The 22,058-nt window shown below is 45.9% G+C and overlaps 1 protein-coding gene and 1 non-coding gene across 3 annotated transcripts; both read right to left on the minus strand.

The window, feature by feature from the left end:
* Positions 1-1,037: 1,037 nt before the first annotated feature.
* On the minus strand, positions 1,038-16,194 carry LOC139418824 (uncharacterized). Of its 2 annotated transcripts, none has more exons than XM_071168554.1 (9): positions 16,061-16,194; positions 9,664-9,767; positions 9,255-9,333; positions 8,250-8,454; positions 7,601-7,672; positions 6,051-7,108; positions 4,831-5,657; positions 3,909-4,118; positions 1,038-3,811 (listed from the first exon to the last, which is right to left on the minus strand). In XM_071168554.1, exons 1-9 carry the CDS (start codon positions 16,153-16,155, stop codon positions 3,558-3,560), a joined length of 2,904 nt encoding a protein of 967 aa, XP_071024655.1. In that variant the 5' UTR covers positions 16,156-16,194; the 3' UTR covers positions 1,038-3,557. The 2 variants fall into 2 exon arrangements, with proteins under 2 accessions (XP_071024655.1, XP_071024654.1); XM_071168553.1 differs by having other exon boundaries at positions 3,894-4,118.
* Positions 11,860-11,935, minus strand: trnaa-ugc (transfer RNA alanine (anticodon UGC)). Its single transcript has one exon. It is a non-coding gene; the product is annotated as a tRNA-Ala (tRNA).
* Positions 16,195-22,058: the final 5,864 nt, after the last annotated feature.

The raw sequence follows: 22,058 nt of genomic DNA on the forward strand, positions 1-22,058 counted from the left end.
CTAGCACATTTTACTACCTTATTTTACCCCCATAAATAGAATTTTCCTGATGATGAGAATGAGTCTAGCGAAGTAGGAGTTTCAATCCTGCTGCTCTTGGATTGAATCCTGGGGGCGTATATTCATTACGGAAACAGTTGACCGTTTAAGAACCAAACGGAAGAAAACAGAGCAAAACAAGAGTTTATATTGGTCAAATTCAGGTTTGGTCCCTGTTCCATTAGGTTTTCTTTCGTTTAGGAAATGTTTTTCAACAGAATCGGAATAATGTATACACCCCCAGGCCTCAATCTTGTTCTGAGGGAAGCTCAGCCTCATGGGCAGATCTAATGTAATTGGTTGGATGAAAGCTCAGTGGGCAGCACTTAGGAGTTTATGGGTAAAAACATATATAAAAAAGAAAAGGCCTTACAGGTGGCAGGAGCGACCTGCCAGTTCTTATCCAGGTTGCAACTTTTGTTGACAACCTTACCTAACATTCTTAACTAATAATATTTATAAATCTAACTGTATACGTTTCAAAGGGCTCCATTCAATCCATATCGCGGAAATTCAGCTTTGTAGCATGATTGCCTTTAATTGTCTATGTTCCCAGTTTGAAATATGAGTAAAAAAAAAAAAAGACTGGGGGGGGGGACCTGATTCTTGCTCAGCACTCAGATGCTTTATGAATGCAGGTCTAGTTCTGTTTGATTCCAGGGCAACACTCCCATCTGGTGGTCTAGTTAGTGAACTGTATGGTGTGGAAAAATAAAGCACTTAACATTTTGGAATGTGTCCCAATTATCTCTTCTTCTCAAAGTGTGCACCTGTTCACTTTCCTTCATGATTAAACTAAATTTGAAAATAAATATTGTGTAAACACCCACTAGCCCATTAATCCACCAATTCAATGTATTTAGATTTGTGGTAAGTAGTAAACAAGTGTACACTTCAGGAGAAAGAATATATTATTGGGACGCACTCATTGTTAGTACATTGAAAGATTCATATTTCAGAAATATGACTTGAACTTTTCATCAGACTCATATAAAACATAACACAAACAAACCGAGCCATTGTGTAGTTTTTTCCCCTTTATGTGTTTCTGTGAATATTTACAAAACCATAGGCCTATGTACAATACCAACTCGCAAATGAACAAATAAAAGCTACGGATAGCACAAACTAACCAGTTTACGTAATGATCTTTTTTTTATGTACACTGAAACTGGCAAGATGATAGCGTGAAACAATGTAAGATTATATGTGATTAGTTGAATTTATTTAACATATCTGTCGAGAGGCGTTGTGTGGGTTTTATTCCAATAAGACAAGATGTCGGGTTACTTGGCGCTCTGATTAACCTACAAAGAAACCTAGCTCTGGTCCGGGGCGTTAGTGCGATTTGCTGAAGCTGAGAAGGCTCCTGCCGTGATTCAACCCGACCGCGCTTCGTCGGCAATGCACTTTTTAAAAGGCAATGTTCCCGCGTTCGTGGAGACCGCGTGCATGGTAAACTCTGCACGTGTTGGCGTAATCGGAAATTACCTTTCACATGTCAAGCGCGCTATAACGCAAATCTACCAATGATCGGATTGAATGCCGGCCTAAGAGTCAGCAAGCCACACTAACACCCTGGACTAGAGCTACAAGCAGCCCATCATCTAACTGCAATGAACCATAGAGACTAGAGTAGCTTAAAAAAACTCTGCTACACTGGTCAGTCTGAAAAGACAAAACGATCAACAAACGACGCAACAACAATGCATGTAAAAAAAAGAAAAAAGTATTCAGCTATGCCCACTCTTCTGAAAAAGCCCCCCCCCCAAAATCACTTAGTAACATAGAAGTAGCATAGAATACACTCAAGTTAAATACGGAACTCGACGCAGAAGAATGGCCCGACGGGCTAATGCGCCTCTTTAAACCGCTTTTAAGAAAACCCATGTGCAACAGGATCAAAATAAAAGAATGATGCCAACAACAAGAATATACTTGGTATATTTTAGGCAAAAGCAGTATTCAACTGCTGTCTTGTAGTGTCAATTGTGAAGGGAGTGGAAAATCACCATGCTGACTATAGTGTCTTAGGTAGTCCAAAAAGAAACTTCACAACACATTGATGGTGGCGTCCCCCCCCCCCCCCCCACTCTAACCCAGGGTCTCCCTAGCGCCGCTCCTGGGGTGCAGGCTTTTGCTCCGGCCCAGCACTAACACTCCAGTTTTAAGTAATGAACTAACCATGGTCTTTCAGTCAGGTCTAGTTTGATCAAGTGAGTTAGTGCTGGGCTGGAACGAAAGCATGCACTCTCCAGGACTGGGTGTTGGGAGACCCTATAACATCTTCTCAGCACTAGAAATACACACACACTACAGCCTCAAACTCTAACAGTGTCAAGCTTTCTTGTGTTCAGAAACGTCCCTACAACACCCATGAAACACTGGAGTCCAGAAAATCTGAATAGAACAATATGTGGTGTGTTATCATTAACATCATCGTCATTATAACGTTATCATCGTTAACATTGTTCTTCTCGTTTTGGAGAGAAAACAAAATGAACATGTCCATATACACTGTATACTATACAGGTTGTGGCAAGTCCTACACAGTCACTCCCTCTCTCACTCGCTTTGTCTCAGAGGACTATATATATATATAAGGGTATCAATAGCTAGGTTTCCATCCAATTTGGTGACAAATATTCAAAAATCTGCATCAAAACAATATGTGCATTTTCCCACCAGAAATGTTTCCATCAAACCGACTGTGCGTGATGACGTAGTGCACATAAAAATACCTTTAGCTGTTAAATTCCCGTGTACCGAATAAAATAAAAAGTTAAATGGGTTTCCATCAAATTTTCAACTCTGCGGATGGGTTTCTCACAAAAAGTGTTGTTATATTGTGATGAGTCTGCCCAGTCTGTTATTGGAAAATCGCGCAGGCGCAGGTATAGCCTACATGATGAGAATATTATGGCCAAAAGAGCGGGATTATTTTTATTTGTCAAATGGCAGCCAAGCATCGATCATTTCACCAGAATAAGACCCTGGATATTTCTCGTAAAGTAGCATCAAGCTCATCACCTTGCAACCATCGATATGATGGTTTTTATATCAATATTTGCACATAAAAGCATTTCCACCGACATTTCTCGTGTACTTCACTTTACACACACAAAAAGATCCCACCGTGTCTAACGTATTTTGTTTTTGTTGACATTTGGAAGGTTTATCGAAACATTTTCTGTTTCCATCAGGCCTGTCGTGACATTTTTGACCCGACATGGACTTTTCTGCCATTAAACGGATGGAAACCTGCTTAATGAGATGTAGGCTACGTTCCGATACCCACATTAGCGTACCACTTCGAACACACGGCCACTACATTGCTTCCTTATAAGCGTCAACTCTGTTGCACTACAGAGTTGCCCATCAGCACTGTTGTGACGTTACAGAGTTGACCACTCCTCTGTTTTGGCTTCCTTCATTCTATGTAGTACGCAAGTGTGGATACTGTGGAGCTGTTGTCGTGCCCGTCCATCAGTCATCAGTCTGTCCGTCCGTCCGTCCTCTCAGCACACCATGATTGGCGTCCCGTCGTCCTCGCGCCGCTGGTTCTTCTTGATCAGCTGGATGCGGTTGTGACAGTAGAATTTGATGGCCCGCCAGTCTCGCCGGTTGGTGACCAGCAGAGGGCAGCTCTGAAGGCAGCGCTCGCAGTCGGCCTTGGCGGGCACGCGCAGCTCGGCGATGTTGGAGGTCAGGTGCTCCTCCACGGCGGCGCGCTCCGCGTCTGACCACGGGCGCTTGAGGACGCCGCGTTTGCCTGTGCGGGGAGAGTGTGGGTTAGTACACACAGCGGTGGATCTGTGTAGACATTTCTTTGGAGTGTGAACACACACACACACCTGATTTGGGCCCACCTGAGCCTCTCCTGCGGCCGGGGAGTGAGGGGGAGAGGGGCAATGCGGAGGAGGGCGTGACCTTGAGTTTCCTGGCACGCGGCGTCCTGCCGTTGGTCCTGCCCTTCCTCACCATCAGCAGGCTGGGAGGGGCCACCTCGCCCTTCTCCTTCCCCCCTTCGCCGTCAGAGTCGCCGTCCGAGTACGAGTCGGCCGAGTTGCCTGACATCACTGTAGGGGGAGAAAGAGAAGGGTCAAATACATGTACATGTTTCTCAACTTTAACTACAGCGCTGGTCCTCATCATACTAAAGGTCAGTCCAAAATGAACAATCATTGTGAGATGACTCTAAACTGTTTAACCCCCTAGAGTCGATTGGCGCATTGCTGCGTCAATCGAAGTAACATAATTTTTTTATTTATTTGACCTTTATTTAACCAGGCAAGTCAGTTAAGAACAAATCCTTATTTTCAATGACGGCCTAGGAACAGTGGGTTAACTGCCTGTTCAGGGGCAGAATGGCAGATTTTGTACCTTGTCAGCTCGGGGATTTGAACTTGCAACCTTTCGGTTACTAGTCCAATACTCTAACCACTAGGGTACCCTGAACAAATCCCCATCAAAATGTCAGTTTAAGCTAGAGAGAACTTTTTGGTGGCAGAGGTGGCAGAGCCAGAGTGGTGTTTGTCAGACCATGAAAAAAAAAAAAATTGAAATTTGATGAGACATGCGGAAAATCGGTCTTCTCAAGAGAACGTCCGATCGGTTTGACCGACCGCTAACCTTTCTCTAACGGTCATCATGCTTTGTTCCATCCATTCCATTATTTCAAGCAGGTTGATTCGAGCGCACTTAATACACAGTAAAGGAGAGAAAAATAACTCCACTTCTAGCTTGACTAGTCAGGTCTGACGTATTGGTCAATCCTCAGTGTCTCCTTACCGTCAAGCTCCAGACAGATGTGGTGGAGGCTCATCCCCCGGAACAGCACGCCGTCTCTCTCCCCGCACAGCACCACACGCCCCACTCTACCCATCAGCCCCGGGTCCTGGCCAATCCCGCCGCAGCTCTGCGTCACGTGGTACTCGCGCTCCAGGAAGTGTTCCAGGCGCTCTATGGCGTTCCCGCCCGGCTGTCCTGGCTCCTCCCCCTCGCCGAGCAATAGCAGCTGCGTCAAGATGGCGACCTGGCGCCGGACGCGCGTCTGGGTGAGGGCGCGGGGGTTCCGGGTGCCGCTGGAGCGGGCCAGACTCCGGAGGAGGTCGGTGCCCCGGAGGGGGGTGGCTGGAGAGTGGTACGGCCGGGCGAAGACGTACGGGTTCTGGGGATCGACGCCGACATCTTGCCTGGTCTGGAGGAGGAGTTCCAGACACGGCTCGCAGTGCGGTGGCAGGATAAGAGGCTGGACTCTTCCTCGTTTGCCCTGGACACCTACTCGAGGCAAATGCGGAAGCACGAGACGCTCAAAGGGCGAAAGCGATGCCTCCAGGGGTGTGAGGGCGGGCGGGGCGCCGGGGGGCACCGGCACGGGGCACTGGGGGGTGACACGGGCGCGGTATTCGGCTATGACCAGTTTGGAGACCTCGCATTCGCGGCGACGGTTGTAGAGGATGAGCAGGGCGAGGGAGGAGTGGCACAGGAGGCGCCAGGCCTCGGCGGATTGGAGCTGGCGGGACAGGGAGAGGAAGGCAGAGTGCTGGAGCCTGCGGAGGTAGAGAACCAGGGAAGACAGGGAGGAGAGGAGGGGCAGCATGTGGAGACGGCCCGAACTGAGGGAGAGGGAGGGAAGAAGAGAAAGAGAGGGGAGAGAGATTAGTTTCAATTACAGGTGTCAGTTATTCATTTATTCAACGCACAATACAACAGGGAAAAATGTTTTCAAAGTATCTACTATCCTCATTACCTTTATTATAATGATAACATCACATTAGCAGTTTGAAGTTACTTTTAAGTCAGTCTCAGTTGATTTGATTTTAGTAATCTAATTTGAGCATGCTAAAAGCATTCCCACTGTTTTACATCCACCAATGCAGAAGCTAAGCAGCAGTTCAGTTTGCTGATACATCAACTACTTTCTCACTATCCATTTGATGAGGTGAATTTGTCATTTAGGTGAACTAGTCCTTTAACGGAGTACCAACCCCCCCCCCCACAGCACTCACCTCAACAACTCCTTCTCCTTCTCCTCGGCTCCACTGTCATCTTCCATCATTCCGCTCTCCTCCTCCTCTTCTTCATTTTCATCCTCTTTAGGCAGCCGCTCCACCTCTTTGGGCGTCTGCTGAAAGACGTGGGGACAAGCCGCCTCTGCCTCTTCTTTGGGCCTCGCCACCGCCACTTCCACCAGGTCGTTCTCCTCTTCCTCCTCCTCTTTTTCCTTCTTCACTTTGCGCAGTCCTGCCTTTCTGGGTGGGGTCACAGCCACTGGAGGCGGGCTTCTCTTCAGAACGGACACGGCCACAGCACTGCGTCCTCGGGGCGGAGTCAACACCAGGGGGGAGGAGTTTCTCCCGACGGCAGAGGAAGGGGACTGGGCGGTGGTGGCGGAGGGACGTTGAGGAGACAGGGAGAGCGCGGCGGCTGCGGCGCCCCCCTGTGGTGGCTTGTGGGAATTTTGCTCCGCTCCTGACGCCGCCGATGATGACCGAGGTTGCTGCTCGGACTGAGCGTGGTGGGCGGCGTGTGCGGCCGCCAGGTGGGGCATAAATCGCTCGATAAGCGCGGCACGGATCTCGGGCTGGTTGGGGTGGTGCTTGTCCAGGTGGCGCCCCAGTGAGCGGAAGTGGCGCCCGCAGTAAGCGCAGCTCAACTTCTGGGGGGGCACGCCCATGCCAACCCCCCTGGCGATGTTAATACTGATGTTCGCCGTCGTGTTGGGCCCCAATGGAGCAGGGGATTTGAACAGAGAAGGGCGAGAAGAGGTGGAGGAGGAGGAGGATGGAGGAGGGGGGGAGAAGGTGAGGGGGCGGTATGAAGTGGAGAGGGGAGGGCGGCCTGGGGACGTCCGGTGAGGGGTGGTCCTCTTTTTGGAGGGGGTGGTGGTCCGGCGGCGTTTGCGGCGGCGAGGTGTGTGTCTCTGACTCCCGTCCTCGCCCCCCTCATTCTGGGGATCCGAGTCGCTGGCATTGGAGTGGGAGAGGGGGGAGGAAGAGGGGGAAAGGGGCCAGGAAGGGGTGAGGTAGTCCTGGGCTGAGAGAGAGGGGGGCACGGACTCTTCCTCCTGGGAGCGAGAGATGAGTAGTGTTTGAGTCAGTCGTGTGAGTAGAGAACAGACAAGTGACATAAGACAGACTGTTTAGAGCAGTGGTTCTCAACCCTGGTCCTGGGGGACCAAAGGGGTGCCCATTTTCGTTTTTCCTTCGCACTGCACACCTGATTCAAAGCTTGAAGCATTGATGATGAGTTGATCATTTGAATCAGCTTTGTAGTACTAAGGCAAAAAACGAAAAGGTGCACCCCTTTGGGTCCCCATGACCAGGGTTGAGAACCACTGGTTTAGAGTGTCTGTCAATGGTGGGTGTGTGAATGAGGAGTGTCCATTTAGAGCGCTGAGTGAGCAACACTAGTATGTTACAACACTTAGAATCCTATAAGGAAAGTGAGTTGAAGGTATAGCAGACAGGCGTATGGAACGTAGACATACAAAGCACGCACATGAGTATAGTATTTAAGTGTTGTATAAACATAGTAGGCAACGGCTGTCTTTCCTAACCTTTTTGATACTGTTGTTCTCGGGGTCGGAGAGACACTCATATCTCCCTGGAGACACGGTACCACGGAAACCCTGGAGGAATATAGGCTCCATTAGCATTCATTGTTATCACCCAGTGCTGTCAATCAGACGGTCAAACCAATAACAGTAGTGCCCCAAAAAGCACTAGATACTATAATCAGTAAGATACAGTAGTCAGCCAAGGTGAAAATTCCCAGATACCCATGTATTATGGCCCAACAAAAATAACTCAACAATTTCTGTGAGAAAAAGAGGATTATTTAACCAGAGTAAAAGTAAACAGCGCAGAAATGTGTTGCACGTGATCCAATCGCTAGTTTCGGGACTTGCAACCTGCCTCGGATAACACAAATCATGGATATTGTGGCATACTGTCGATTTCAAAATGTAACTATTTTGTCGTTATTTGGCTCACTACATGTGAAATGTAAGTCGTTCATTGAAAACACTATTCACCAAATAGAAAGATGGGTAAACTGCATTTGACTTCAACTATATCCCAGGTTATATCTGTAGCAGCCATCGCTATGGCTACAGTTACTTAGGCTCTAACAGGTACATCGTCATGGTTACTCACCATGGCAACAGTTACTTCGGCTCTCACAGGTATGTCGCCATGGTTACTCACCATAGTGTTGTCTCCCCACTCGGTCAGGCTGTAGTCAACGGTGATCTCCTCTCCTTTGGTGATGTCTCGGATCGCTATGACGACCAGACGCACCTGGCTCCCACAGTGTACCTCGCGGATGCGGCAGTTTGGAGGAGGGGGGTACATCACCGCCGCCCCCCTGCCCCCACTGGATCCCTCCTCACCCGGCTCTAAAGACCCACTGCTGAAAGGGGGAGGGAGGAAGAGAGGTGGGGGGAGAGATAGGGAGGGAGCGAGAGAAGGGGTTGGAGGGAGCTAGATCAGCACAAGTGGACCTATGCGTACAAAATCAGCAAAAATAGCAGCTAACACACACACTTTCAATTACACACGGCAACACACACACAGCTACCCCACGCAAAAACAGCACAACAATACAAAACATTAGGAACACCTGCTCTTTCCATGAGACTGACCAGGTGACAGTTTTGATCCCATATTGGATGTCACTTCAAATCCACTTCAATCAGAACGGATGAAGGGGAGGAGACAGGTTAAAGAATGATTTTTAAGCCTTGAGACAATTGAGACATGGATTGTGTGTCTGCCATTCAGAGGGAGAATGGACAAGATAAAAGATTGCCTTTGAACGGGGTATGGTAGTAGGTGCCAGGCGCACCGGTTTGTGTCAAGAGCTGCAATGCTGCTGGGTTTTTCACTTTTCACTCAACAGTTTCCTGTGTGCATGAAGAATGATCCACCACCCAAAAGGACATCCAGCCAACTTGACACAACTGTGGGAAGCATTGGAGTCAACATGGGCCAGCATCCCTGTGGAACACTTTCGACACCTTGTACGGTCGGTCAACTCAGTATTAGGAAGGTGCCCTTAATGTTTTGTATTCTACATAACAAAAAACACACACACACACACAAACACAACTATACACACATAAAAAAAATACAAACGTCATCAAATAAAAAACATATCATAAAAAAATAACACCATGAAATTAAATCCCCCACACACACAATCACACTCACCAGATCTGAGCAGGGTCATTGATGTAACATGGTCCATCCAGTGTTGGTCGTTTGTTCTCTGCAGCCTCCTTACCATCACCTGAGAGAAGAGTACAACAGGATTACACACGAGCACACACGCGAATGCACACAGACACACATGCACGACTGCACACACACCGACACGTACGAAAGAACACACACAAGGTCATCAACCTTTCCCCCACCTGAACGCATATGCACGTCACACACCAGTCGCACGCGAACACAGTCGCACACACGAACACAAACACACATTTATATATGTCAGCACGCACACACAACCCCCCTCTTCCACCCATAACACACACAATCATGGATGCATACACTACACAACTATTACACACACACGTGTCAACACAAGAATCATCAATATAGGACAAACACACACCTGGACAGTAGCTGTGTTCGGAGCTGTCCTCCTCATCCTCTGTGACAAAGACTCGGTCGCACACTTTCACCGGCGTTCCCTTCCTTTTCCTCCCACAGCCGCGTCTGTGGAACACACACAGGGAGAGAGAGAGAGATTCTATCAATTTCATCAATGCCCCAGGCGGACCAATCTTCACATCAATCAAGTAGGAAAAGCAATCAATACACTGATCACCAATTTATTTAACTAGGCAAGTCAGTTAAGAACAATATTTTATTTTCAATGACGGCCTAGGAACAGTGGGTTAACTGCCTTGTTCAGGGGCAGAACGACAGATTTGTACCTTGTCAGCTCGGGGATTCAAACTTGCAACCTTTCGGTTACTAGTCCAACGCTCTAACCACTAGGCTACCCTGCCGCCCCACCAATAGGAAGCCAGTCTCAATTTCTGTCTCCAACTACTTTCAACCAATAACAACTGAATCATTGATAAAATATTTTTGGATTGATTTAAACTATTTATTGGTAAAATTGCAATTACTTTGGTTTATTTGGGGAAAAAGCTGAATGCTGACTGGGTAGAATTGGATCAAATTCTTACTGGGTAAATTGGTGTTGAAGGGACATTTGTGAATCACAAGCCACAATACAAGATCACTCCACTGCCAGGGATTCAGGATACAGGGATGGTAAACTGATCCAAGATCTGTGACTGCGGTGCAGAGTCTAGCCATAGCGTAAAGCCACTTGTAAGAGCAGTGGATACACTAGGAGCTGATCTGAGCTAATCTTTCTTTGCCTCAATCCTAGCTGTAACCATTCAAATACAAGCACTAGAAACTGGCTTTGGATCAGTGTGATTTAGGGCAGTTTGTCCACACACACACACACACACACACTGTTTTCTGTAATTCTTTCTATTTTCTCCTTACATGACATTGGAGGCTCTTAAAACTAGGCCATAGGAAGACAGTGCCTTGGTTTCTCAAGTGTTCATTACTGCGTGTGTGTGTGTGTGTGTTTGTGTGTGTGTGAGCGAGGGAGAGAGAGACTCTTTGAGCAGAGATATCAACCAGATTCGCTGTCTTTGTATTGATCTGCCCCTCGCTCTCCATCTGGACTCGTGATAACGTGTGTGTGTGTGTGTGTGCGCGCCTGCACTTTCTTGTGTGCACACACACTCCCGTGTGTGTGTGTGTCTGCATGGTCACTCATGTAAACTTGGGCCTAGTTGCTCTTTCTTAAAGTAACAGCCTTCTTTTAAATGCATTTCACCCATTCCCCATTGTGTGAGGTAATTAACATTATCTAGAATGGTCTGTAATGGTAGAGCTATAAGAGGCATTAGCAACAACTAATTTACATACAGTACAGTGGTTTATAGTGTGTGTGTGAGTGTGTGTGTGTGTGTGTGTGTAGTACAGTACCACAGCTTTTCTAGCCTGCTAAATACCTCCACTTAGGTTACATACACTACATGACCAACAGTATGTGGACACCGGCTCTGCAAACATCTCATTCCAAAATATTGGGCATTAATATGGAGTTGGTCCCCCCTTTGCTGCTGTAACAGCCTCCACCTTTCTGAGAAGGCTTTCCACTAGATGTCGGAACATCGCTGCGGGGACTTGCTTCCATTCAGCCACAAGAGCATTAGTGAAGTCAGGCACTGATGTTGGGCGATTAGGCCTGGCTCGCAGTCAGCGTTCCAATTCATCCCAGAGGTGTTCGATGGAGTTGAGGTCAGGGTTCTATGCAGGCCAGTCAAGTTGTTCCACACCGATCTCGACAAGCCATTTCTGTATGGACATTGCTTTGTGCACGGGGGCATTGTCATTTTGAAACAGCAAAGGGCCTTCCCCAAACTGTTGCCACAGAATCGTCTAGAATGTCATTGTATGCTGTAGCGTTAAGATTTCCCTTCACTGGAACTAAGGGGCCTAGCCTGAACCATGAAAAACAGCCCCAGACCATTATTTATCCTACACCAAACTTTACAGTTGGCACTGCATTGGGGCAGGTAGCGTTCTCCCGGCATACGCCAAACCCAGATTTGTCTGTCGAACTGCCAGATGGTGAAGTGTGATCCACCACTTCAGAGAACTTGTTCCCACTGCCCAATTTAATTTGTTTCTAATTGTAGTCATTTAGAAGACGCTCTTATCCAGTAGTACACAGTAGTGAGTGCATACATTTTCATACTTTTTTTCATACTGCTCCCCAGTGGGAATCAAACCCACAACCCTGGCGTTGCAAGCGCCATGCTCTACCGACTGAGCCACACGGGAGCTTTACACCACTCCAGCCGACACTTGGCATTGCGCATGGTGATCTTAGGCTTGTGTGCGGCTGCTTGGCCATGGAAACCCTTTCATGAATCACCTGGCGAACAGTTCTTGTGCTGATGTTGCTTCCAGAGGCAGTTTGGAACTCGGTAGTGAGTGTTGCAACCGAGGACAGATGATTTTTACACACTTCAGCATTCGGCGGACCCGTCCTATGAGCTTGTGTGGCCTACCACGTTGTTGCTCCTAGACCTTTCCACTTCACAATGACAGCATTTACAGTTGGCCGGGGCAGCTCCAACAGGAGAGAAATTTGACAAACTGACTTTTTGGAAAGGTGGCATCCTACGACGGTGCCACGTTGAAAGTCACTGAGCTCTTCAGTAAAGCCATTCTACTGCCAATGTTTGTCTATGGAGACTGCATAGTTGTGTGCTCGATTTTATACACCTGTCAGCAACGGGTGTGGCTGAAATAGCCGAAACCACTAATTGTGTATGTATATATATGTATACATACATATATACACACATACATATGAAATACACTATATATATATATATATATATATATATATATATATATATATATATATATATATATATATATATATATATATATATATGTGTGTGTGTGTGTATTTCCTAACCAATTTGTTCCAATGGAATTTTGCTTATTTCTCCTTGATGGCTCTATGTGTCTTCAAATACAGTGTGTAAAATGTTCTACTACTATGTGTGTTTGTGAATTCTACATGAATCAATGCACTACGACCACACGCTATATAGTGTGCTACTTTTGACCAGGGACCAGTTATAACCATGTCATATTGCCAGTCTCTAGGATTTATCATGACATGTTCACGTAAGCCCAACCAGGATTGAGGAAGTAAGTCCACAGGAGTGTCTCTCTTGGTGATATTCCATTGTGTGTGTGTGTGTGTGTGTGGTCTATTCTAGTACTGTCTAATCAGATGTCTCTCTTCTCCATTCCATCTGTCCTTCACTCTATCACTCCCTTTCTCTTCCTCCCATTGATTCTCTCCATTCCCCTATCCCTGCACATCTCTCCCTCTCCTCTCTCCCACAAACAAACACACTCTCACACACACACAGCCCTCTGCCTTTGCCAACCCACATACACAAATACACAAACAAGTCCTCACTCAAGACACACACACACACACACTCTCTCTTCAGCCAAGCTCACATGCACGCACACACACCCCTCCCCCCTCTCTAAAGCTCACATGCTCTCACACACACACTCGCTCAAGCGCACACACACTCACTGTCTCTCTCTCTCCCTCCCTCTCTCTCAAATATCCAAACCCACAGTCTCATGTTCCCTCTCTCTCTCACACACACACAAAAAACGCACACACACACATAGAAAAAATACACACACACACACAATCTACACCATACACACTCCTAGACTCTTTTCTCTCTCTAACACACACACACTCAATCTCCAGAAAACATGCACCATCTCTTTCTCCCATGCATGCACATACATTTTAATACATACACATCCTCTCACACACTACACTAGTCTCCATAAGGCACGCATGCACACTCACACGCAATCCTCTTCGCACACTCTCGCTCCTCCACGGATAACATTCTCTCTACACGCACACACTCCCACCCCTCTCTCTCACACACACACACACACACACACACACACACACACACACACACACACACACACACACACACACAGTCCTTCCCTCTTTCATAAACAAAGTAGATGCATAAACACTCTCCTTTCCTCTGTCTCTTACACACAAGCAAACACACTGCCCTTGTCTAAGTCACTCACTCACACACACACACACACACACACACACACACACACACACACACACACACACACACACACACACACACAAACCTTGCCTCTGTATCCCCCTTTCACATACACCCTTCCCTTTTTCTCTCTGCCTGCAGAACACACACACACACACACACACACACACCCCTTCTCCCTCTGCCTCCAGAACAAACACACACAGGCACGCACACACAGATACACACATTCTCTCTCACACACACAGACTTTTTTTTATTTTTTTCCAAGACACACAGACACTCATTCTCCCTCCCTTCTGTTTCAAAAACGCACACACACACACCACACACACACACAAACACGCACACACACACACACACTTCCTCACCCTCTCTCCATCACACACCCTCCCCTTCTCTTTCCCTCTCACACAAACCCTCCCTCTTCTTGCACTCTCCCCTTTAAACACACACACTCTCCCTCTCCCTCTGTGTGTAACACCCCCCCTCTCTCTCTCTCTCTCTCTCTCTCTCTCTCTGTGTAACACACACACCCTCCCCCTCTCTCTGTAACACACACACACACCCTCCCCTTCTCTCTTCGTCACACACACTCTATCCCTCCATTTCTTAAAGACAGACACACACACTTCTTCTTCACCAGTCTTCACTGTCAGTTTGTAATAACTAACCAAAAACTCAAATCTCTCACACACAAAATATGATACCAGAAAATATTAGTCTCTTACCATCCTAAACTATTGTTTCTACTTTGAAGACAACACACTACTGGAAAGTCAGAAACACAATTCTCACTCACAAATACACAATCTTCCCCTTTGCTTTATCCCTTCTACAAACACACACACACCCACATTTCTTGGTTACACATAAACACACTAGTCCCTCACACACACACACACCACTCCTCTCTCTCCCTCACACACACCCTCCCCCACTAAGCAACACACTCTTCCCTCCCCTTCCCTGTACCTCTCTCACACACTTCCCCTCTATCTCTCCCTCACACACAAACTCCCCCTTTATTACACAAATATGCTCACCCTCACGTACACACACGTCCTTCAGTCTCTCTCACAGCCCTCTCCTCGCACTCTCTCTCCCTAAAAACACACCTTATTTATTTTTCCTCACACTCTCCTCTCTCTCACACAATCTCTGAAAAATACACCTTTCTTCCTATCCCCTACACACACATTTATTCAATTTCTCCTCTTCCTCTCTCACACACACACATGAATACACACACCCTCACTCTCTTACACACACACACGCACAACCACACAACTCCTCCCCTCCTTTCTGTCTCACTCACACACACACACACACTCTCATACACACATGCCACCCCCTCTAGCACACACACCACACACTCCCCCTTCTCTCACACACACTGTGCTCATTCCACTCACACACTCTTGTTCTCTTTGTCACACAGTCTCTCCACACAACACGCACCCCCTCCCTCTCACACACACACACACATACTGTCTCGCACACACTCTCCCTCTCTCCAACACACACACACTCATCTCCCTCTCTCTAGCACACACTCCCCCTCCCCCCTCTCTCACACACACACATACTGTCTCTGTCACGCACACACACTCTCCAACACACACACTCCTCCCCCTTGCTCACACACACACTCCCTCCCCCCTCTCTAACACACACACAGTGCTCGTTCCTTTCTCTCACGCTCTCTCTTCTCCCTGTGTGTGTGAGAGCTCTCTCTTCTCACACACACACACACACACACACACACAGGCTCTGGTAGCATATATAACAAGTCACCATAGCAAAAACTAACAAATATATTATATTGGGTTTACTTTTGTTTGTTAAGAGTATCTACTAGTACCGTTTGATAACTCGTTGGTTGGCTAGTAATTCACATACAATTCACATTTGAGAAAAAATTGTTAGTTAACTACACAAGTACAGAAGTTGCTAAATTAGCTAGCTAGCTCGTACAGTTCTCGCACACACGTACAAGCGGGCGCGGAAACACACACACACACACACACACACACACACACCTATCTAGCTGCTTTGTGAAGTGGGTAGCAACAAATTAATTATAGTCTAATGAACATTATACTATAATTTATACGGGTTTCTCACACTCTCGCACATAATAAGTTAATAACGAATGTATTACAACTTTAATTTGAGCCTACAATATAGCGTTAGATCAACACACACACACACACACACACACACACACACACACCATCTCGCTTGCTCGCGCTGTCACACAGTCACTTCAGAAAAATACCTATGGCTACTAATTAACTAACTGACTAATACCCTCACCCCCGAGGCGTCGGCACCGGTTTGGTTCCCTCTCCGTCGCTGTCCAGTGTCGGTGGCTCCCGGTAGTCGAAGAGCGAGAGTACGGTCTCCGCCATGTTAGCAATCAACTAGTCTTCTCCGTCCCTCTCTCGCTCTCCGGCTCTCTCCACTAGCTCACCCGAAGGTTATTCTAGCCACTCCCATTGCTTCAGAGCGGAGGGATGGGAAAAAAAATAAAATACAACAACAAGCTACTAAACGATATGTTTAGCTCGTATATAACAACAACAAAAAAAACATCTATACATTGTGATAATGGTAGGGTCGTTTTAAAGCGAATATGCTTAGAAGGCTTATTCTTTCTAAGTGCGGCAAAGATTTAACCCTACAGATATACGCATTGGACTCGTCTGAGGAGAGACCATGAAAAAAATAGTTGTTGCCTAAATGCCTACCCGTTTCTAGGAGAATAATTGATTAGCTTGGTAACTGACTGTAACTGGAAGAAGGGGAAACAATGTCTGTCTTTGTCTCTTTCTGGATTTACCTGCGAATTTAAAGACGTTTTCTTGCAAAGAGAGTAATGTTTTACCCTTGCGAGAACTCCCAAGATTTCATCAGAGTTGACTTTGAATTAAACTGCTGAGGCAACTTTATTGTGTTCATTAGCGCCACCTAGTTTATTACCCAACAGCAACGTAATTTACCAGCACCACTATCCTATCTACAGTTTGAGTTATTCTGGTACAATCCAAAACAATTGGGATGCATGGTTAAATAAAGGTAAAATAAATAAATAATAATAATATTAAATGGCAGCAAAGCCACTACAAAACACTAAACAATACATTAATTGCACCATAACGGTGGCAAACGATGCCCACAAACTGGCCTACATAAAGCTGTCCCAACAGCAGAACACTTTACCACTGCTACACCTGGCTATCAGTGGAGCCTTGTCTGGCAACGAAACAGTTCATTCAGCCTCATTTACTGCCTTTAAAAAAACATATATGATATTGCTGACTTTCTTAAACAAATGTGGTTTCTACTGACGATTGAGATGTACAAACTATGGCATAAGGGGACGACAAGTGGATAAGAGACAATCCGTAATTTCGATTAAGACATTAATGAGCGAGCCAGGACAGACGTTAGTCAATAGACTATTTGTTCATCACTTTTGAAATATACAGCTACAGAGTTCAGAACATGGGCCATTCTTACAGTGTTCTCCATGTACACCAAGTCAGAACCGTATGATAAATAAAGGGGGCATATAAGCAGACAATGAAAGCTCTTACAATATTTGATGATTACATTTATCAAAAACAGGTTATAGGCTACATGTGCACAACCAAATCAGAACAGTAGGAGAAATTAAGAAGTGAAAATATAATTTGTTTTGGGGGGTGAGGCACATGGGCTACTAACAGCTTACTACACAACATACACTTAGTATTACTTTCTTAGCTACAATGTACATATCTCCCTGGCATATTACATAATTTATGCAGCAGCATACAATACATTTTTGGATTCACCTTGTTGTAATGTGCTCACTTGAACAGGAAGGTCATCAAAGTCTGCCAATCTCTGAATTTATGGTGATTTTAAGACAGCACAACAAGAGTATAAAGAATAATATTTATTTTTTTTAAATCATGATGACGTCAGTGATCTTCAGGTCGTAGCTCTAGAAAGAGGCCTGAGTTCCGAATGTACAATTCCGAGTTGGATTAAAGTTCAAAGCGTATTTTCCCAGGCGTAGCTCGCTTTTCCCGAGTTCCCAGTTGTTTTGAACCCACTGAAGTCAGATTTTGCGGTTCCGAGTTAACAGTTATTTTGAGCGTGGCACAAATCATGCTTGATTGACAGCATGGCCAATGTTGAATGTTTATCATTTTAAACTAGGAAAAGAGACCCTTAATCTTAGACTTGGGACCACACAGCCACTCCACTGAATAACAGGCTAATGATTGCTTTGCAATGCCTGCAGTTAGCCACTGATTTCAGATTTTTTTTCCAGATTTTTTGCGATTTCCAACTTGTTGTGTAATGTTTATGTCCAATGGCCGATGAGCACCGATACGTTTTATCTATAATTTCTCTTTATTATTTATCTTCATATGACAAGGATTAAAATGCATTTGCCGGTAGATTGTTGACTTGATTCATGATGATGACTGCTAGCTAAGAATTTGAAAGTAAGATGTTGAGGTGATCAGTCCAATCAAAGCTACTGTAGGTATAACGGGATTTGACGTCATTTTATCTACGGCCAATGAGATTGAGCCTTCTTGAATGAACACTTCTAATGTAACTCAAATCAAATCAAAGTTTATTTGTCACGTGCGCTGAATACAACATGAAATGCTTATGTACAGGCTCTAACCAATAGTGCAAAAAAGGTATTAGGTGAACAATGGGTAGGTAAAGAAATAAAACAACAGTAAAAAGACAGGCTATATACAGTAGCTAGGCTATAAAAGTAGCGAGGCTACATACAGACACTGGTTAGTCAGGCTGATTTGAGGTTGTATGTACATGTAGATATGGTTAAAGTGACTATGCATATATGATGAACAGAGAGTAGCAGTAGCGTAAAAGAGATGTTGACGGGCGGTGGGTGGGACACAATGCTGATAGCCCGGTTAGCCAATGTGTGGGAGCACTGGTTGGTCGGCCCAATTGAGGTAGTATGTATATGAATGTATAGTGAAAGTGACTATGCATATATGATAAACAGAGAGTAGCAGCAGTGTAAAAAGAGGGGTGGGGCCACACAATGCAAATAGTCCTGGTAGCCATTTGATTACCTGTTCAGGAGTCTTATGTCTTGGGGGTAAAAACTGTTGAGAAGCCTTTTTGTCCTAGACTTGGCACTCCGGTACCGCTTGTCATGCGATAGTAGAGAGAACAGTCTATGTATGGCCTTGGTCTTTGACAATTTTTAGGGCCTTCCTCTGACACCGGCTCGTGTAGAGGTCCTGGATGGCAGGCAGTTTAGCCCCAGTGATGTACTGGGCCGTACGCACTACCCTCTGTAGTGCCTTGCGGTCAGAGGCCAAGCAATTGCCATACCAGGCAGTGATGCAACCATGCTCTCGATGTTGCAGCTGTAGAACATTTTGAGGATTTCAGGACCCATGCCAAATCTTTTTAGTTTCGTGAGGGGGAATAGGCTTTGTCGTGCCCTCTTCACGACTGTCTTCGTGAGTTTGGACCATTCTAGTTTGTTGTTGATGTGGACACCAAGGAACTTGAAGCGCTCAACCTGCTCCACTACAGCCCTGTCGATCAGAATGGGGGCGTGCTCGGTCCTGCTTTTCCTGTAGTCCACAATCATCTCCTTAGTCTTGATTACGTTTAGGGATAGGTTGTTATTCTGGTACCACCTGGCCAGGTCTCTAACCTCCTCCCTATAGGCTGTCTCGTCGTTGTTGGTGATCAGGCCTAACACTGTTGTGTCGTCTGCAAACTTAATGATGGTGTTGGAGTCATGCCTGGCCATGCAGTCAGGGGTGAACAGGCGGTACAGGAGGGGACTGTCAGGAAGTCCAGGATCCAGTTGCAGAGGGAGGTGTTTAGTCCCAGGATCCTTAGCTTAGTGATGAGCTTTGAGGGTACTATGGTGTTGAACGCTGAGCTGTAGTCAATGAACAGCATTCTCACATAAGTGTTCCTTTTGTCCAGGTGGGAAAGGGCAGTGTGGAGTGCAATAGAGATTGCATCATCTGTGGATCTGTTTGGGCGGAATGCAAATTGGAGTGGGTCTAGGGTTTCTGGGATAATGGTGTTGATGTGAGCCATTACCAACCTTTTCAAAGCACTTCATGGCTACGGACGTGAGTGCTAAGGGTCTGTAGTCATTTAGGAAAGTTGCCTTTGTGTTCTTGGGCACAGGGACTATGGTGGTTTGCTTGAAACATGTTGGTATCACAGACTTAACCAGGGATATGTTGAAAATGTCAGTAAAGACACCTGCCAGTTGGTCAGCACATGCCCGGAGCACACGTCCTGGTAACGCATCTGGCCCCGCAGCCTCGTGTTTGTTGACCTGTTTAAAGGTCTTACTCACGTCGGCTACAGAGAGTGTGATCACACAGTCTGGAACAGCTGATGCTCTCATGCATGCCTCAGTGTTGCTTGCCTCGAAGCGAGCATAGAAGTGATTTCTATAGCAGCACCGAAAGGGCTTGAATTTTCAAGGTCTACCCTTAGACTTGGCGGTGACGTAGTGTCCCCATGAGTGACAGAACACTGAGCCAATCACAGCCCGGCACTCTGTATTTTCTGCTGGCTTGCCCCACTACCACAGAAAGCACTGAGCTAGGCTTAAACAACTGCATTTTGGAGCTGCCTTACTCAAGAAAACAAAAAAGAGACCATGTTTGTATGCGGCTATAATAACGCAATGATATACAGTGGGGCAAAAAAGTATTTAGTCAGCCACCAATTGTGCAAGTTCTCCCACTTAAAAAGATGAAAGAGGCCTGTAATTTTCATCATAGGTTCACTTCAACTATGACAAACAAAATGAGAAAAAAATACAGAAAATCACATTGTAGGATTTTTAATGAATTTATTAGCAAATTATGGTGGAAAATAAGTATTTGGTCAATAACAAAAGTTTATCTCAATACTTTGTTATATACCCTCCCTTTGTTGGCAATGACAGAGGTCAAGCGTTTTCTGTAAGTCTTCACAAAGTTTTCACACACTGTTGCTGGTATTTTGTCCCATTCCTCCATGCATATCTCCTCTAGAGCAGTGATGTTTTGGGGCTGTTACTGGGCAACACGGACTTTCAACTCCCTCCAAAGATTTTCTATGGGGTTGACATCTGGAGACTGGCTAGGCCACTCTAGGACCTTGAAATGCTTCTTAGGAAGCCACTCCTTCATTGCCCGGGCGGTGTGTTTGGGATCATTGTCATGCTGAAAGACCCAGCCACGTTTAATCTTCAATGCCCTTGCTGATGGAAGGAAGTTTTCACTCAAAATCTCACGATACATGGCCCCATTCATTCTTTCCTTTACACGGATCAGTCGTCCTGGTCCCTTTGCAGAAAAACAGCCCCAAAGCATGATGTTTCCACCCCCATGCTTCACAGTAGGTATGGTGTTCTTTGGATGCAACTCAGCATTCTTTGTCCTCCAAACACGACGAGTTGAGTTTTAACCAAAAAGTTATATTTTGGTTTCATCTGACCATGTGACATTCTCCCAATCTTCTTCTGGACCATCCAAATGCTCTCTAGCAAACTTCAGACGGGCCTGGACATGTACTGGCTTAAGCAGGGGGACACGTCTGGCACTGCAGGATTTGAGTCCCTGACGGCGTAGTGTGTTACTGATGGTAGGCTTTGTTACTTTGGTCCCAGCTCTCTGCAGGTCATTCACTAGGTTCCCCCGTGTGGTTCTGGGATTTTTGCTCATCGTTCTTGTGATCATTTTGATCCCACGGGGTGAGATCTTGCGTGGAGCCCCAGATCGAGGGAGATTATCAGTGGTCTTGTATGTCTTCCATTTCCTAATAATTGCTCCCACAGTTGATTTCTTCAAACCAAGCTGCTTACCTATTGCAGATTCAGTCTTCCCAGCCTGGTGCAGGTCTACAATTTTGTTTCTGGTGTCCTTTGACAGCTCTTTGGTCTTGGCCATAGTGGAGTTTGGAGTGTGACTGTTTGAAGTTGTGGACAGGTGTCTTTTATACTGATAACAAGTTCAAACAGGTGCCATTAATACAGGTAACGAGTGGAGGACAGAGGAGCCTCTTAAAGAAGTAGTAACAGGTCTGTGAGAGCCAGAAATCTTGCTTGTTTGTAGGTGACCAAATACTTATTTTCCACCATAATTTGCAAATAAATTCATAAAAAATCCTACAATGTCATTTTCTGGATTTTTTTTTTTCTCATTTTGTCTGTCATAGTTGAAGTGTACCTACGATGATCAGGCCTCTCTCATCTTTTTAAGTGAGAGAACTTGCACAATTGGTGGCTGACTAAATACTTTTT

The sequence above is a fragment of the Oncorhynchus clarkii genome, chromosome 10, assembly GCF_045791955.1.
Source record: "Oncorhynchus clarkii lewisi isolate Uvic-CL-2024 chromosome 10, UVic_Ocla_1.0, whole genome shotgun sequence".
In the NCBI taxonomy this organism is placed as follows: Eukaryota; Metazoa; Chordata; class Actinopteri; order Salmoniformes; family Salmonidae; genus Oncorhynchus; species Oncorhynchus clarkii.